Here is an 18,841-nt window from a genome sequence, read left to right on the forward strand (position 1 = left end):
GTATGGACCCATGAGGAATAATGAGGAAATCGACCCAGCACACATAAGTGACTGTTGCTTGTCTTTGAACCACTGATCACGGTTAAGTCCAACAGTCCAGACACTCTTTTATGAGGCAATCCAGTCCAGTGCATACTTTCACCACCATTTGACTACTGGGATACTAGAAGAGGCTGTTTTGAAAGCTATGCTGAAGTAAGGGCAAATGAGATCCACTTATATTAAGGGGTAGAGAAAGACAGATGCTGGAAACCAGGACTTGAACCTCCTCAGGAAGCTGGAAGCTTTGGGCTAATAAAAGGAGCAATTTTAGATTAGTATAAAAGGTGTACTGGGGAACACTGACTCATAGAAACTATGATAAGACTCCAGGATGATTACTGTGTTTAACGATGGTGGTTTAGTTTTGTTCATTCGTTCCCTACATTTGCCATGTAGCACTTCTTAAAAGAGCAATGTGCCCTTTTCCTGACTTCTCTCCATTTGCACTAAGCATTTCCCCAGTGCATTTTTATTTTTTTTTTAAATTGTGCTACTTCTCTGACTGTGTAATTGCTGCAGGCATCTGTGGAAACTGTCTCAGACCAAAGTTCTCTCAGCAAACCTGATTTATTGCATGTGGCACTTCCAAAATAGTGCTGCAGATGAAAGAGCATGACCATTGCTGGCTAAGAAGGAGCTTAAAGTCAGAAAGACTTTAAAATGATTAATCAAGTGTTATTGGCCTAGGGAGGATTCTTTGCTAAGCATTGAGACCTCTTAGAGTTTCAATCCAGCTTAGGCACATTTTCTGTATCTGCACCTCAGCGTTAGAGCAGTTCCGTAGTTAGCCTTGTTTCTGGCTGCTTAGTTGCTGCATGCCTTAGTGCTCCTTTTGCATAACTTTTTCCTATGTTGTAAAGGAGAAATTATTTTATGTAATTGGCAGAGAAATCTCAGCATTGCCAAATTGTGCTGCCCTGGGGTTAGGAGTGTTCAGAGTGATGAGACAGTGATTGTAGTAGATGGATGCCTGTGATGCTGCTTGCTGTCCAGCATTTGATACTCGCCAGCTATTGTGAAAAGTAACTGATTGAAACCAGTGTTTTCCTCAGACTGATGCTTTGTAGTTCAATCTTGGTAGTACAGCAAATAGAATATAGAAGTTATTCCTGTAAAGATACCATAATTTTGTATTTATCCTACAGATTGTTCTAGTTTTCTGTATTTGCTTTTAAAATGTGATTACATGGCTCAATGGATTTGCAATGATTTATTATGGAGACTTTGACCTTTATGTTAGTGGTTTTCATCTGAGTGCAGAATCAGAAGAGTGCAGTTATCTGTAAGGGGTTGCATGAAATAAAGTAGCAGCTTCAGTCCATTTCTAGAGAATTCTATACCTAAGGTTGCAACCCAAGTTGCAAATAAGGAGTGTGCAAAATAGGTTTAGAATTTAGACACACAACAAAATACAGACAAGCCTGCTTACTTTTGAGCTCTTCTCAGACCTTAGCTTTCAGGGATGTTGCTGAAGTTTTTATTATTACTATACTTTTTTTAAACATTCACATTTTTCCTAATTAAATTATTTTTTCTTTGATATGTGGAAAAAATAATGTGTGGCCCAATGTGAGCTGTACTTCATGGTTTAAACTGTGTAGAGCACGAGTCACATTTTCACTGCTTGTAAGTGTAAACTTAATTAAATCAATAAAAACAAGTTTCATCCAAGCTTTTGTTACATCATTGTTGCATATTACTCTAAAATACAAACATATTGATATTTATTGTTTTGAAATCAGTGTGTTCTAGGGCAATGGCTTCCAAAACCCCAGTTGGATTCATTGGGCTGGGTAACATGGGAAATCCAATGGCAAAAAACCTGTTAAAACATGGATATCCAGTTATTGCATATGATGTGTTCCCAGAAGCTTGCAAAGAATTTCAAGACTTGGGTGCTCAGGTATAGTAATAAACTTCCTTTATTCTGACAATAACTCTATGTGTTGAATGATTCTTGAGTGCAATGCAATTAAATATTCTGTTTCTTTGTTAAGATGACAGCTGGAACTAGAATAGCACAGTGAATACAATCTGAATCTGGGAAGTTTTACTTGGAGCAGAGACATGATTCTACCCTAAGTAATTTTCATGCCGCTAGCCAGAATTGCTACCTTGTTGGACTCCTCTAGCTGCTTTTCCCCCCTTATTATGAGAGTAGGTCTTTTACCTCCTCCCCCAGGTCTAGATGGCCCGTGGGCTGCTTTTCATCTGGTTCATACTTTGACCTCTTCAGCTTAAATGACCCTAGTTAAAAATTCCTGCTGGCATAGCTGTAAGGGTTATAGGGACATGTGAGCCTTCCTGCTGCTTCAAGGTGCAGTCCTCAGGGGCAGGGGGAAAATGTAATTATTTAAGTGCTGATTCCCTTAGAGGTAAAGAAGGTTATAGTGAAAGAAGAGGAAGGAAAGAAAAAGGAGGGAAGGAAATTGATCACATTAAGGAGGTTTACCTTCCTGTTGTATACTCTACAAAATTCTGGCCCTGCTCCAGTCAGTGCTGTTGCTTTTGTTAATCTGTTAGTACACCCAGTAACCCATTCACTCTCTCAGGTGCTTGGGTCATATCTAAGTGACTGAGGCTTATGTGAGTGTTTTTTACATACTTTAAGCTACAGCAGTTCAGAGAGTTGTGAGTGGATGGACACATGCATAAAACACTGAAACAAAAGAAGGTACTAAAGTAAGGAGAAAGCAGTGCAAAAGTAATACTCTAATGTGACCATGTATACAATAGGAAGGCATTTTCCAGCAGTGGGAAGACAAGGAAATTGTAGGTAGATTTAGAAGAACTGTATGCCTTCAAAGTCTAAACTGTTTAAGCTAATTGCAGCTGTTTGAAGTAAGGAGGTAACATCAAGATTCCCAAAAGATAAAATGATGAAGTGAACCTATTGATGATTAGTTGCAGCTCTTCTTGAATAATTACAGAATCTTGGCCTCAAGTGGGAGAGTAAGCTTTTTAGCTTCTTTGACTGGCTACTGTTTTTACTTTGTTAAAGCAGCTGAGATCCTCAAGTGTGAACTAGATCTGTCTGGAGTGAGAGGCTGGGCAAATGGAAAGGAAGTCTGTTTGAACAATTGATTATATTTTTAATTCATTTTGCAGTAGGATCTCTTTACTGTGGCTGCCCATTTGGATAGTTTATTGCCGTAGTAATAGAATCCTTGGCATCCACTCTAAGACTTAATGTGATACTAGAGGTGATCTGTAATGCTCTTAAAAATAAATCCAAAAGTATGTCTTGAGATCATAACTCATTAAGAGAATACATGGGTTTTCTTAAATACAAATAAAACCTCCTTAAAGAAAACATGTGAACATAACTCTCCCTTCTTGATCTGTAGGTGTAAATCCTGCCCCAACAGGTTTTTTGGGGGGAACTTGGAAACTTGTGGGTCCAGGGGGCCTTGTAGAAACTGCTGTAGAGGGAACATTGGGCTCCAAGGGCTGCTTTCTTTCCCTTTTTGTCTGGCTGGTAGACTAGAACTTTCAGGAGTGTTACAGAGGTAAAAGGATTCCCCCCAAGAGACAGTAAATGCTGTCAGAAGTCCATTGTTTAAGATCAGTGCTACTACCAAGGTATATGGAGGATGAGGGCTGTTTGATCCTAAGTCTGCATATTCTGTAACTACTTTTTTTAGCCTCTAAAGAGCTGAGAGGCAGTATGTCAGCAGGCAGCCACCTGCCTGCTGATGTTGAATAGTAAAGTGAAAAACTGGCTGAGCAGGAGCATATGGAACCACTTGAGTTGAAGCTTGGAGAAAGCTGCAAGGCTGCAAACAAGTGCTGTGAACAAGTTGGCTGCCTCCATGCTCTGCTGTCTTTCCACATCCTCATAGTTACCACTTTCTTACATACCAGAGTGCATGTGTTGCACAGTTACTGTGCTGCAGTATCCTTAAATTTTTTCTCAGATTTGGAAATTTGAAACTGTTACTGAAGTCATCTGATGCAGCATAAAAATAGAGCTTTCTTCAGTGCATTCAGTAAGAAAGGCATTTCCAACAAGCAGAGTTACCTGGCTATTTTAAGCATAAAGAAAAAAACAGGGAAACATTCTGGAACAAATATGCAGAGGGGCATCCATCAGTGACCAATATGAATGAAAGTCCTTTCTCTCCAGTTGCCCACTGCAACAATTTCCTGGAATTGGCAAGTGTCAGAACTTGTATGGAACTCAGTGTGCTGCTACTCTGAGCCAGTATAGTCTATATTAGTAATCAGCAACTACTGTTTGATATGGTTTTGTAAAGTTACACACCTATTCTTTATGATTTCAAGTGCTTAATGTTTCTTAATAGCTTTCAAATAATTCAATTTTATTTCTGAGACAGGAAGTCCCAAATATAAAAAAAGTTTTGCATGCTGCCTGTTGAACCAGGTAGGTAGTTCTCCTCTGAGATTATTATTCATATGTGTTAACATTACCCAAAAGCCAAGAATTATTAATTCCCACTTTATTTTGTCTACTTTAGCAAGATGATTTTGCTTTGTATGGTCGTGGCAATACTGTCCTAGTCTGTGTATATTTTTTTTTTATCACACTTTAGTCATGTAAAAGGCATGTTAGTATTTTGAAAGGCATGGATGGAATAAAACAATTTCTGTGTAGATGGCTATTGTGCTGTGTCTTCTATAGATCTGTGTTGCTCAAGAATTGTTTAAATTTGTAGCCAAAAACTAACTTATGTCCTATCTACAGAGCTAAGTGAAAATATGAGGCTAATGAAGTTTTAAAGTTCTGTGGTTTTTTAAAATCCTGGTTGAAGGATGAAAATGGCCAAGGAGGTCTTCAGCTGATCATTTCAAAACTTGTAAGAATACTGGAGATAACAGTTTTTAAAGACCTATAAATTCAAGTTCCTATTACACACTTTCCTTTCCTAATGATACACCTTTAAAGTGAACTGAACCAGAGGTAGTCAAAAATAAAGACAGAGATGTTATATTCATTTATAAAGAGCTAGGCTCTCCAATCTCCAGGGAAGCAAGTAATAAAATTAAGTAATCACAGTATAATCACAGTATAACTTAGGTTGGAAAGGACCTCGAGGATCATCGAGTCCAACCTATCAACACAGACCCCATGACTAGACCATGGCACCAAGTGCCACGTCCAGTCAGGTAATCAGCTATAGAAGCTTTCCTGCTTATGATTGCCTCATGTATTCCTCCTAGCCTTTGTTCTTTAGACTAGTGTCTGTTTCTTTTTATAGCTGTGCAGTATACTAGATGTTTTATGTAGCATTAACTTGCTCTTTCGAAACAAAACCTGCATATTTTGTCTTCCCTTCTTTTACTTGTTTCTCATATTGTATCCCAGAATTCCTTTGAGGTATTGTTCAGCATTTCTTGCAAACCTGTATATAACATCATGGAGATAACATAACATCATTAAGATCATGGAACAGATCCTCCTGGAGTCACTACTCGCTCAAAAGAATAGTGAAGAGGTGATTGGGAACAGTCAGCATGGCTTTGCCAAGGGCAAATCCTGCCTGACCAACCTGGTGGCCTTCTATGAGCAGGTGACAAAATTAATAGATGAGGGGCGAGCAACTGATGTCGTTTACCTGGACCTGAGCAAAGCCTTCGACACTGTCCCACACCACATCCTGGTCTCCAAACTGGTGACACATGGGTTTGATGGGTGGACCACTAGATGGATAAGGAACTGGCTTGATGGCCGCACCCAAAGAGTGGCTGTCAATGGCTCCATGTCCCAGTGGAGGCCAGTGACAAGTGGAGTCCCTCAGGGATCAGTCCTGGGACCTGTCTTATTCAACATCTTTGTGGGGGACATGGACAGTGGCATTGAGTGCACCCTCAGCAAGTTTGCTGATGACACCAAGCTGTGTGGTGCAGCAGACACGCTGGAGGGAAGGGAGGCCATCCAGAGGGACCTTGACAGGCTGGAGAGGTGGGCACAGGCCAACCTCATGAAGTTCAATAAGAGCAAGTGCAGGGTCCTGCATCTGGGTCGAGGCAATCCCAGGCACAAATACAGGCTGGGCAGTGACTGGCTGGAGGATAGCCCTAAGGAGAGAGACTTGGGGGTGCTGGTGGACAAAAAGCTCAACATGAGCTCTCAGTGTGCACTTGCAGCCCGCAAAGCCAATCAGATCCTGGGCTGCATCAGGAGAAGTGTGGCTAGCAGGTCGAGGGAGGTGATCCTCCCCCTCTACTCAGCCCTGGTGAGACCCCACCTGGAGTACTGTGTCCAGTTCTGGAGCCCCTATTACAAGAGGGATGTGGAGGTGCTGGAACGTGTCCAGAGAAGGGCCACGAGGATGATCAGAGGGCTGGAGCACCTCTCCTATGAGGACAGACTGAAGGAGTTGGGGCTGTACAGTCTGCAGAAGAGAAGGCTCCGAGGTGACCTAATTGTCGCCTTCCAGTATCTGAAGGGGGCCTACAGGAAGGCAGGGGAAGGACTTCTCAGGATCTCAGGTAGTGATAGGACTAGGGGGAATGGAATGAAGCTGGAGGTGGGGACATTCAGGCTGGATGTGAGGAGGAGGTTCTTCACCATGAGAGTGGTGAAACCCTGGAATGGGTTGTCCAGGGAGGTGGTCGAGGCCCCGTCCCTGGGGGTGTTTAAGAGCAGGCTGGATGAGGCTCTGTCCAGCCTGATCTAGTGTGGGGTGTCCCTGCCCATGGCAGGGGGGTTGGAACTAGATGATCCTTGTGGTCCCTTCCAACCCTGAATGAAACTATGAAACTATGAAACTATGAAACATGCTTTCTTTGAGGCTGAGAACTTACAAATGCATTGTATATAAAAAAGAGACTATATTTAGTATCAAAACTAGCAAAAATTATGAACGGTAGTTAGAAACAGATGAGGAATTGTGAAAGGAGGTCATCAGTTTGGTGTTTTGTTGGAATTATGGGAAGGAACCAATTTTTCAGGTAGCTGTTGAACAGCAATTTCTTTAACCCTGAAGCTAGGTGATATGGAAATTCCAGTTTATTCACACTGAGTAATAAGTGCATAGAAAATTTTGCTTAAGACATTTCTTAAAGTATAAAAGCAAAGGCATATAATATATCTAACAGAATAGACCATTGTAATATTAAGGTTACTCTTCATCATTCAGCAACTGTAACTGGAAATGAAATACTACAAGCCCTATCTACAAACAAAATCTACTTTCTGCTCCTTTTTCTCCCTGCTTTTGAACCTAATTCCTTCCAGTAAAACTATCTGAATGAGTGAAATCGCATTTGATCCTCTTGGGCTGAAGATAAAAGAATGAACTGTATTTTGTTGCTCTTTTGCCTGAGATGCAAATGTATTAACAATGCATTTTAAATGCCTTCTGGATAAAATCTACTACTTTATCTGTCAGTATTTCACTTGTTGATGTATCTTAAATACCATAATGTCTGCCTCTGAAAATGAACTGACAAAGGTAGTATGTGTGTTGATTTAACAGCCAATAGCTAACTATATTTTGAAACATCTTCAGATCTTTTTGGGGAACGCTGCTTGAGCTGATAAGTTTCCTTTTAAAAAATAACAACTGTAATAGTGTGAGAAACTTCAGTTTATTTTCTGGGTTGTTGGGTTTTTTGGTTGGTTGGTTTTTTTGTGTGTGTGTATGTGTTTTGGTTGGGTTTTTGTTTTGTTTTTTTTAAGGGGGCTCAGAGCTGTATTAAGTAATTTTTTTTTTCCCCCTGAGTCTTCCTGTCTTCCAGAGCTGTATGGTAAACAAAAGAAAAAAGTGAGGTTTTCCTGATCCTTTCTGTTGTCCCTCCTTTGAAACACTGTAGGGTGAGATTTCTTATAGATGCACAGTGGTTTATAGTAAATTAAAGATTCATTAATAAGTTGATGGGATGCAACCTCTCCTATGAGGACAAACTGAAAGAGTTGGGGCTGTTCAGTCTGGAGAAGAGAAGGCTCCGAGGGGACCTAATTGTGGTCTTCCAGTATCTGAAGGGGGCCTACAGGAAGGCTGGGGAAGGACTTCTCAGGATCTCAGGTAGTGATAGGACTAGGGGGGGAATGGAATGAAGCTGGAGGTGGGGAGATTCAGGCTGGATGTGAGGAGGAGGTTCTTCACCATGAGAGTGGTGAAGCCCTGGAATGGGTTGTCCAGGGAGGTGGTTGAGGCCCCATCCCTGGAGGTGTTTAAGCCCAGGCTGGATGAGGCTCTGGCCAGCCTGATGTAGTGTGGGGTGTCCCTGCCCATGGCAGGGGGGTTGGAACTAGATGATCCTTGTGGTCCCTTCCAACCCTGACTGATACTATGAAGTATCCCTATTGACAAATGCTCTTGAGGAACTTCAGTGATAAGATCCTTTTCAATTTTTTCCATTACTGGCTCCAATTAATTCATATTTCCATGAAGAGGGCATTTTGTCACCTGTTCTAAATTTTTGCCCAGTTCAGTGGTGATTGGTGACTTGTAAATACTGAAAAACAAAACTCAGCAAACATACCTGACACTGCTTTTTTCAGGAAGTATAATCTTAACATAATTGGGGTTTTGTTTTTCCTTTGAAAGGTAACGGAGTCCCCGGCAGATGTAGCAGAAAGAGCAGACAGAATTATTACCATGCTGCCTTCTAGTCCCGACGCACAAGAAGTTTACACAGGAGCAAATGGAATTCTAAAGTAAGAATTTTTTGTCCTTTGGAGAATTCCCACTCCTCAAAGCTGCATTATGTTGTCAAATGCCTAGTGTTGCTGTGTGTTGTTCTTGCTTGGTGTTCTCCTTTGGTTTGACACTATTGACTTTTCTAATTACATAAGTTCTCTTTAACTGTGCTTGCTTTAGAATGGGTTTTGGCTAAAGCCTTGATTTTACTTAGCAGAATAGTAATTTCTGTGAATTTGAGGCAACTTAGCTGAGTATTGTCTACCTTCTCAGTTGAGTATTTCTTTTACCACAATTTACTACACTGTAGTGTACTGGGTTGAGGCAGCCCCACCCCACCACTGGCAAAAATAAACAACTCGGACAAAACGGATTGCAAAAGTGATGGAAAGTTTAAATAGAAGGCAGTGAATGTTTACAGAAAAAAATAGAAAAGCACAGTGACAAGGAAAGATCTCAAAATAGACCCAGAGTGATCCCATCCCCACCTGAGGGTACACCCAAGACCCCCAGGGCTCCTTCTTCCCCCCCCACTGCTAGGCTAGTCTCAGCTGTCCAGGTGTGAGACTGCCCATCAGGCCCAAAGCCAGGAGACATCTCCCCCAGTTACTGGCTGATGGAGGAGGAAGAAAAGAGGAAGTGCTAGACCCCACATGGGATCTTATAGTGGTGCAAAGAATTGTGGTAAGAAATACCTAATTTCCTATGTCCACCCCTCTGGGCTGGACTTCTGGACACAGGAAGTAAACACAGCAGGGGGCACCCAGCTCAAACTGCAACGAGACAAGTACAGCTAAAGTATTTGCTGGCAATAATTATTTGCTTAAATACTTGGTCTTGAAATCCTATAAATGAAATGTTCTGAAGAGTTGTAATGGTGTCTCATGGCATTAAAGTACATTAACATAGAATAGCTGACAGGGCTTTATTGATTTCTACTTAACTGTTTGTTCATTACACAAGAAAATATCCAAAGAGTTTGTTTAATATGAAACAGTGGGGTTTAGCTTTGGTGAAGGAATTTCCACTGGGCCTAAAATCCATAATTTGCAGAATTACAGTACCTAAGAGAGTTTGGACTTGCCAAATTAAGAAAGAAATAGTATGTAAAAGGCTCTTCTCTCCATGTGTGCACTGCTCCTGGAAGGCTGACTAAGGCTACTGAAGATCATGTAGGTTCTTACTGCTATCCAGGTTAACAGTGTAAGGGAAGAAACATACAGACGACAAAAGTACAGTAGATTGTCTAAACCAGATGGTATCTATTGGGATATTGGTTGTAGTCAATTTTAAAATGCAGTGATAAAAAAATGAAAGGGGACAGGGATTTCTATTCTTGCAATATAGGAAATGGTTGCTTCCTACCCTTACTGTCCATAGTTTAATTCCTCACAAAGCTGGACTGAACAGATTTAAGTATCCATGGCTTAGATTCTTTGGGGAAGAAGGGTAATTGGATCAGTCCTGCAAAGCTGGGCAAACAGCTGCAGGAGAACTGTATCCAGGATGACAGTGCTTGAAGGCTGCCTGGCAGTACTTACTGATATAATGCTACCAGTTAATCTTTTGAGTACCTAGAAAATACTGCAGGGAACAGAGGATATGGACATCAGTCCTTTGCTGCTGCAGTTTCCAATTGTCTGTGTTCAAGACAAGGAAGTGTAATTTGACAGTACTCTGCATGGCCTGGCCCTTGGTGACTTGCTTGATCATTTTTTTTAAGCTTATAAGCTTTGCTGATGAAGTTCTGGGAGTGTTTAAGGGTTAACTTAGTCATCCTGTTACCAAGGAGCTCAGTAACTCCTTGTTCTGAACATAAAGGGAAATGATGTACTACTCTGTCTGCCACACTGTGTTTTGTTTGCATGTGTTCAAAGTACCTGCAGCAGCTCATCCCTGCTGTGAAAAGGGAAGAGTTCTGTGTCTGTGGTACGGTTTGAGTCTGGAGCTACAGCGTGGTCCATAACTGTACGTATATAGTGAGAGGCTATTTCCAGCTATCTAAGTAATTTGATACTGGGAAATTCTCTGTACTGCCACCAGCCCATGAGGTACATAGAGGCTCTGAATCTGTCCTGTGCAGCTTTAAATTACTCACTTTTTTTAATGTCTGAAAATGTACATTGTTTGATTTCATGGTATTTGCTGATCCAGCAGACTTTAAATCATGATGCAGATGAATGGCAAGAGGGATCAAAATGCAGTCTCTCCTGTTGTTGTTAAGGGCATTAAAAAATTAATTGCTTTTTTTAAAACACAGATACAGCTTTCTATGTTCTAAGATTTGGGATACAGTTCTTCTGTCTCAATTGACTAGCTGTCAGTGGGAAAATGGAACATTTTCCTGCATGCTTTTGCTTTAAATCTGCAATGGGGTTTTGTGGTGTTAGTTATGATCTTTATGTAGAATGACTTGATTTAAAGAATACAAACAAGCTGTTCTGATAAGAACTTCAGACATTGTGTATACATCTAAAAGGAAATTGTTATGTATGGAATTCTGTCTGTGTCAACATTTCGTTCAGCTGTTTGGAATGCATCTTAGATAATCTGTACATGATGCACTGCTCAAGCCTGCATGATGGCAGGTTTTCTTACTGCACCTCTTTAGTGTAATTTTTTAATGAAGAACATCCTTTTTGTGTATTTTGAGCCATTCAAAACTGTGTGGTGTACATACTCAGCAATATACACACTGAGCAGTTCTTGCTCAATAGTTTAAAACTTTGTGTGTACTAGAGTACAGAAAATTGTCTGTACTTCTATCATGCTGAGGAAGGAGCACGGTAATAGCTGCAGCTGCCTTGTGTAACCAATAATAACAATTCATATTTATTTTAGGAAAGTGAAGAAAGGCTCATTGCTAATAGATTCCAGTACTATAGACCCTTCTGTTTCAAAAGAATTAGCCAAAGCAGTTGAAAAAATGGGAGCTGTGTTCATGGATGCCCCAGTTTCTGGAGGTAAGTCTTCATTGTTGCACGCGTTGTCTCTTTGTTTGCAGTCTCAGTCACTAGTTTATGCCCTTGTTGGTACAAGTTGTTTTTCTTTGCTATATGTACAATATTCATTTTTTGTTCTGTTGCATTAAAGAAATGTGTGTTATTTTAGGGCTATTTTTAGGATTTAGGAAGATGCTTTTGTGCTAGACCTGGGGAAACGGAGCTTTCACACGTTGTTGTGCAGTGGGCCTTTTAACTTCTTTCATGAAATTGTATTTTTATGGTGATATTCACATCTCTTCAGTCTGCATTGGTTTCTTCCTGTTGGGGAAATACTGGTTACCATTAAGCACTTCTGCTGCTTTTTCATTAATTAAAGGAGAGAATGGAGGGGGGAATAAAAGATTTCATTGTCAAGGAAAGCCAGAGTTTTCCTCTGGTTTTATAATGGTTGAAGAATGTGGATGGTATTTGTCTATTCTTGAAGCTGCTAATTGTTGATCTCTGAGTATTTAATCACTCTCAAGAAATAATAGAGCAGGGATGTCTTTTGTTTTATGGACAAAGGGGAACCAGAAGCATAAAATTAATGTTTTGAAAACAAAACTATAGCTGATTGTTGCTATTGTTGAATTCTTCTCTAAAACCTCGAGAATGAGAAGGTGAGAAAATGCATTTTGTGTGGAAAAATCATGAGTTTTTCACAATCCACTCTGAAAATTAATGTAAGTGGACTTATGTAGTTTGGAAAAGGTACAATGCACAACCTAGAAAGAGCATAGCCTGAGTTTCAGTTCATGAACATGGTTGGGGTGAGGAGCAAAAACTAACCATCTTTTTAATTTCAGCCGAACACTAAGGCAGGATTTGGCTTCATGCTAGAATAGAATAGAATAGAATAGAATAGAATAGAATAGAATAGAATAGAATAGAATAGAATAGAATAGAATAGACCAGACCAGGTTGGAAGAGACCTTCAAGATCATCGCATCCAACCTATCATCCAACACTACCTAAACAACTAACCCATGGCACCAAGCACCCCATCAAGTCTCCTCCTGAGCACCTCCAATGATAGTGACTCCACCACCTCCCCGGACAGCCCATTCCAATGGGCAATCACTCTCTCTGTGTAGAGCCTCTTCCTAACCTCCAGCCTAAACCTCCCCTGGCACAGCTTGAGTGATACTGAAGACGAGATTCTTGCTTCCCAGCTAAAATACTACTTCTTCTTTTGTTAAGTTAGATAGCTTGTCAGCCTGGGAATGTAAAACCACAGCAAAAAAGAATGTTGTGGGTGTATTATGTACCTAGCAGTTCCTCTTATAAACACAGTGTGGCCTTCTACTTGTCAAATGGGCAGTTTTGACACCTTCTATGTGGTTCTCTTCAATCTCTTTCCTCCAAATATGTTATTTGCCTGAGGGAATTATTTGCCTTTTAGAAACATCTGTAATTTGTTTTTACCCGTAGGTTCTTGCTTATGCCATAACTACAAAGAACGAAACAAAGCAAAGTTTGATTCCAAAACAATCCTAGATGTTTTGGGGGGTTTGTCCCTTGAGAAAATGGCAATGCCAAGACTGGGTTAATGTGATTGCATATAGTTGACAAGTCTGACTACAAATGTCTCTTTTGATGTTAATGGTTTATCTAACTACAAGTTACTTAGTGTTTAGTGTCACTTAAAGATTGTTATTCTGAAGGAGGAGGAAAGAATGGAGACTTGGCTTTCTAGCACATAATGTTTGTGGAAGCCAAGGAGTGATCTGTACAAATCACATTTAAAGTGGGCAGTTGCTAGAAATGTGGAGAAGTATGTTGGAAAAATCTTTAATATTATTTGTTCTTTCCATCTTTCAAGACCCAACACATTAAGTCTTTGGAGTATTCTTGTACCTCCTGACTGCATTGTTGGCCCTCAGACAAAACACTAAATGGAGAAGCATGCTCAGCTCTCTAGAAATTGGCAAGCATTACTCTGTTGCTTTGCAGACTTGGCAGGAGCATGAAGGAGGGCGTTTGTGGAAGGCAGTGAGGAGGAAGAGAGAGCAGCATGCCTGAACTGTGTCTTTACATCTGCCTGTTTACTAGCTGTTGTTGGCAGACAGTTCCACTTGTGTTTTTCAGGTGCTTGAACATTGCCTGGTGGTTGTTAATGTTCATTTGCAAGTCATTTCACAAACTTTATATTTTGAAAATTGCTTGCTTTGTAAACCCTATGGAGAAATAGAAGTGATTTTAATCCTGTTTTCACATGCAAATTAAGTATCTTAAGGCCTAGCATGACTGCTAGATTTTAGTGGCTTGTTTGCATCCTTACCCTTGAAAGATTCTTTCCCTTTATCTGTTTCAGAGGAGCCTCCGTGCCAGTGTAGAAGTGCTGTCTCCTTCATATAATTAGCCTACAATATTTACCTGCAGCTTACAGTCAGGACCCATTAAGTGGAAGTTGATGTGCTGCTATAGTGTTATTTTGTATTAATTGGCTTTGGAAAATACTTCTCATCCAAATGCAGATCATGAAGCTTAATACTGTCTAGAGATTGCCTTACCTTGAGATTAGGGTTTCTTGAAGGTCCACGGGAGAAAACGGTGTCAGTTCCCAGTGCTTCTGTGATTTGTGGGCTCTTTATGAGCATGAGACAAATATCTTTATTTAATTTAGAGGAATAAATTCGTCTTTTACAGAGACTGAAATCTGTGGTTTTGTAGAAAAGGCTTTTCAAGCACACATTATCACAGATGAGTATTTAAAACTGACTTCTGTGGCACTGCATCCTTACTACTGCCTGAGTAAGGGTTCTAGATTTAGCCTTTAAGAATTGTGGGGTTTGTCCTCCCACTGATTTCACTGAAAGTATGATGTAGATTCTTACCTTGCAATTCAGAGCAGACTTTACTAGTGGTTGCACTGATGCTACTGTAACAGATAAGTCTTTTTAATTTACTATACAAAATATGCATTGTCTAAAGTACAGTACATGAAGGCTTTCTAATTATTACATGGTGCTTTCTTCATTGTAAATATAGTGTTCAGATACCACATCTTCATCCTTTTTGCCTTCCACTGACTCTTGAACTTACCTCAAGTGCCAGCTTGGTTGGCTTTTATTTTTTTAGTGGTATGGATCAATTTAAAATGAATTTTTAAGTAATTTTTTTTAGATCTGATATCAAAACTTCTCAGTTGCACCCTGTGATAGGAGAAAGAAACAATGGATGTAAACTACAGCAATGAAATGCCACCTCAACAGGGTCACAGAGCGCTGGAACAGGCTGGAACAGAAGGAAAGTCTCCTTCTCTGGAAACTTTCAAGACCCATCTGGATGCATTCCTGTGTGACCTACCCTAGATTCTACAGTCCTGCTCTGGCAGGGGTGTTGGACTTGAAGATCTCCAGGGGTCCCTTCCAAACCCTAATGTTCTGTGATCCTGTGAAACTGAGTAGATCTTTCCTGTCACTGTCTACTTTAGCCAAGATAGTTATTAATAAACAAGTCAGACTGCTAATTGTTAGTAAAAGCTGTCATGTAGAGAGCTGTAGCCATGCTACAATGGTAATAAACATTAGAATAATTTTTTGGGTTTTGTGGGAACCATGGGTTGGAACTGGTGTAGAAAAGCTTTCTGTTCCAGCTGTCATTTCAAACTGTTTCACCTTGTAGCACTACTTCCATAAGCTCCAGCTAACCATTAAGTGATGGAAAGAATATTAGTAGTAACACTGGCAAATTGAGACTTCAGCTCTCTGGTAATGTAAAGTAAAATGTGACTTCTGGAAAGATGAATTGCAGACTTTTTCCCTGTATGACCAGGTCTGCACTTAACATGGAACAAAGAAAAGGAATGTTTAGAAATGCAGGAGTTAGTTCCCTTAATTTCCTTTCAAAGAGCAAGGTCTTTATTAGAATTAGAATAAACCAAACCAGGTTGGAAGAGACCTTCAAGATCATCGTGTCCAACCCATCAACCAATCCAACCCACCCAAACAGCTAACCCATGGCACCAAGCACCCCATCAAGTCTCCTTCTGAACACCTTCAATGACGGTGACTCCACCACCTCCCCGGGCAACCCATTCCATAGCGCAATCACTCCTTAAACACTCTTTAAACACACATAATGCCATTTTTATAAGAGATTTTTACAAGAGGACACCTCCTCAAAACTGGAGAAGTGACTGTATTTCTCTGGCATGAGCAGGCTGATAGTGGAGATTAAATAGGCCAAACAGAGTAATTGATGAATGAATGTATTTCTCCTGAACGTTGAAGGTTTAGTCCAGCATCTTTCCCAAGGGAGAGGGCTTAGCAGAGACTGGCTGTGCACACCAGCACTTGCTAAGATGATTTGGAAGATGTTCTAAGACTAGACTAAATAAGAAAAGTTAGTCATGAGTTGTTCAAACATTGCATCTTGTAGATTCTAAGTTCTGTTGTAATAAGGTAGCATTGTTGATATGTTTGCCAGAATAAAGCTGGTTCAATGCACCTTTCTTTTATTGGAGAGCCTTTGTGGAGCCACTTTTTAATTGATGTTCCCAGGCTATGTCTGCTTTGTTTCTTTAGCTTTGTGCACTCTTAGAGAAATGCAGTTTTGCAACTTCATAGAAGTGGAAAAGCTATTTGGTTGTTTCAGGGTCTTGAATTTGAGAGATATATATTTACTTAATAAACATAAGGAGTGAAATAAGGAATCTTCTGTATTCAGTGGTGTAGAGGTTTTGTTTGGGTTTTGGCTATTTGGCCAGCTCATGCAGTGGTTGGAATATCTGTTAGGATCCTTGAAACACTGTCAAGATGAAGCACATTTGTTAATTGAGAACCAATAATTTTGACTTACCCCCTTGGTGACAGATGTTCTTATTGGTGAGGAAAAGATCTAAAGGCATAGAAATGTTGCTCCCTTACTGTTTCTGCATTTCTGCTTCTATTCTGTATTTTCAAAGCCTAAACATGCGCACTCAGAATGCCCACAATGTTCTCTCTGCTCCTAGCACCAAGCACAGCATTTTTACCTCATGTCTTAGAATCACAGAATCAACAAGGTTGGAAAAGACCTCAAAGATCAAGTCCAACCTGTCACCCAACACCTCATGACTACTAGACCATGGCACCAAGTGCCACATCCAATCGCCTCTTGAACACCTCCAGGGACAGTTATTCCACCACCTCCCTGGGCAGCCCATTCCAATGGCTAACAACTCTCTCTGTGAAGAACTTTCTCCTCAGCTCGAGCCTAAACTTCCCCTGGCACAGCTTGAGACTGTGTCCTCTTGTTCTGGTTGCCTGGGAGAAGAGACCAACACCCTCCTGGCTACAACCTCCCTTCAGGTAGTTGTAGACAGCAATAAGGTCTCCCCTGAGCCTCCTCCAGTCTAAACAGCCCCAGCTCCCTCAGCCTCTCCTTGTAGGGCTTGTGCTTGAGGCCTCTCACCAGCCTTGTTGCCCTTCTCTGGACACATTCAGGAGTCTCAAGGTCCTTCTTAAACTGAGGGGCCCAGTTCCACTGTTCTTGAGGCACTTTGTGTCTTGCCTAATCTTTTCTTCCTTGACGTGTTTCTTAATTTCTCGGTTTACACTTTTGCTGAATGTATCTGATAATAACTTTGCAATCTAGAAATTAAGATGTACAACCTGAATGTTAAAGGTAGTATGAAAAATGTTACTTGAGTTAACTCTGAAGTGTAAATGAGGTAAAAGTAGTGCAGGATAACTGCCTTACTTTTAACAAAAGAAGGGGGGAAATTCGGTGCATCAATTTAAGGAAGCTGAAATGAGGACAGAGAAACACTTTGAAACCTGAGATGTCTAAAAAGCTTCTGGTTCCTGATAACTTTCATTTTAAACTGTTTAACAATGCTTAACATTTGTCAAAAATAAAGCTAGTTTAATAGACCTCTTTTGTTGGAGAGAAGCTGGGAAGTAATGAAGAACCTGAAAATTTTGCACTTTGGCAAAATTTGTGTTTTGACACTGGGGGAGGAAGTATAAACCCTAGGCAGAAATCATGTTGGCAGCAGCTGCTGCTGCAGGAGAGTTAGATAGTACAGTTATGGATGTGCTGCCTTTGTGAGGGTATTTTTTTCTTCTGTGAGTCTGTTTTGCTTTTTATTTTGTTTAGGGAGAATGCAAAAGGTAACAGGAGGCAAGGAAGAATAAGCAAATTGTTGAGAGCCTCATCTAAATATGTTCACTGGGATGGAGACAATTATCCTACAATGACTGAAGTGATGGAATGAGTGATTTTTATTGAAGTATAGTGCATATTTTGGCTATAACATTGTGTGTAGTCTGGCCAACCAGTGACCAATGTGTAGGGAAACATATCTGTCTCCATTTATTTGAAGGTGTAAAGATGAGTTATTCAGGCTGGTCCAGTGGGATGTAACCACGAATAATAAACTGGAAATTATGAAGGAAAGAAAAATGCATGCTGTGTCTACCAGGAAAAAACTTCCTAATGACATTCTTCATACACTGTGGAATAATTTTCCAAAGGAGATGGTTGAAGCCAAGTATCTCAAGATGCTTTAAACCATACAGGGCAGAGTGCTAGGAACTATTCTGTAGGGAAAAATCTTTAACTGGCAGGAGCATGGCTACATGATCTAATAGATCTTTTCCATCTTTAATGTCTACAATTCTGTTGTATTCTCACACATGGTGTTCAAAAACAGTTAAAGGAAAATTATCCAGATGGAAGTTAAAAATCCATGTGGCAGTCTTTGAAGAAGAGTTAAGGAATAACTGCAGAATCAGAGCCAACATTCCTTTCCTCAGTGAAACTGGTTCTAATATCCACGGCTGTATGTGAGTTGTTGCCACATTCCTAGTATCTGCTCTGTTTGTTTGTAGTCACTTTAAGGCTTGTATCTGGCTCATCCTGTCAAGTGTTCTGAGATACACAGAATAAGGAAGACTTTCACATTTCAGCCTGTCACAACGTCTAAGGAATCAAAAGTTCTTCACAGAGAGAGTTGTTAGGCATTGGAATGTGCTGCCCAGGGAGGTGGTGGAGTCACTGTCCCTGGAGATGTTCAAGAGGGAACTAGAGGTGGCACTTGGTGCCATGGTCTAGTAGTTATGAGGTCTTGGGTGACGGGTTGGACTTGATGATCTTGGAGGTCAACTTTTAGGGAGTTCCAGGTGCTGGTTGGAAATGTTTCTCTAATTAATGGCTTTGAAGTTTTCTATGAAGCTTCTTTGGTTTTAAATGTTCATGGGCTTCTTTTTCTCTCTCTGT

At 40.5% G+C, this 18,841-nt stretch overlaps 1 protein-coding gene across 3 annotated transcripts in view; it reads left to right on the top strand.

The window, feature by feature from the left end:
• Positions 1 to 18,841, top strand: part of HIBADH (3-hydroxyisobutyrate dehydrogenase) — a 95,236-nt gene that overhangs the window by 7,927 nt on the left and 68,468 nt on the right. Inside the window, exons 2-4 of one of the 3 annotated variants that reach the window (XM_068152378.1) lie at positions 1,785 to 1,945; positions 8,559 to 8,668; positions 11,493 to 11,614. In XM_068152378.1, the coding sequence (XP_068008479.1) occupies positions 1,785 to 1,945; positions 8,559 to 8,668; positions 11,493 to 11,614 (393 nt within the window). Of the gene's footprint in view, positions 1 to 1,784; positions 1,946 to 4,405; positions 4,427 to 8,558; positions 8,669 to 11,492; positions 11,615 to 18,841 lie in introns of those variants that run through there. The other 2 variants (XM_068152380.1, XM_068152379.1) reach the window with 2 other exon arrangements.

Source organism: Melanerpes formicivorus, unplaced genomic scaffold (assembly GCF_026170545.1).
Source record: "Melanerpes formicivorus ecotype bairdi unplaced genomic scaffold, bMelFor1.0.p_v2 SCAF_23, whole genome shotgun sequence".
NCBI classification, from domain to species: domain Eukaryota; kingdom Metazoa; phylum Chordata; class Aves; order Piciformes; family Picidae; genus Melanerpes; species Melanerpes formicivorus.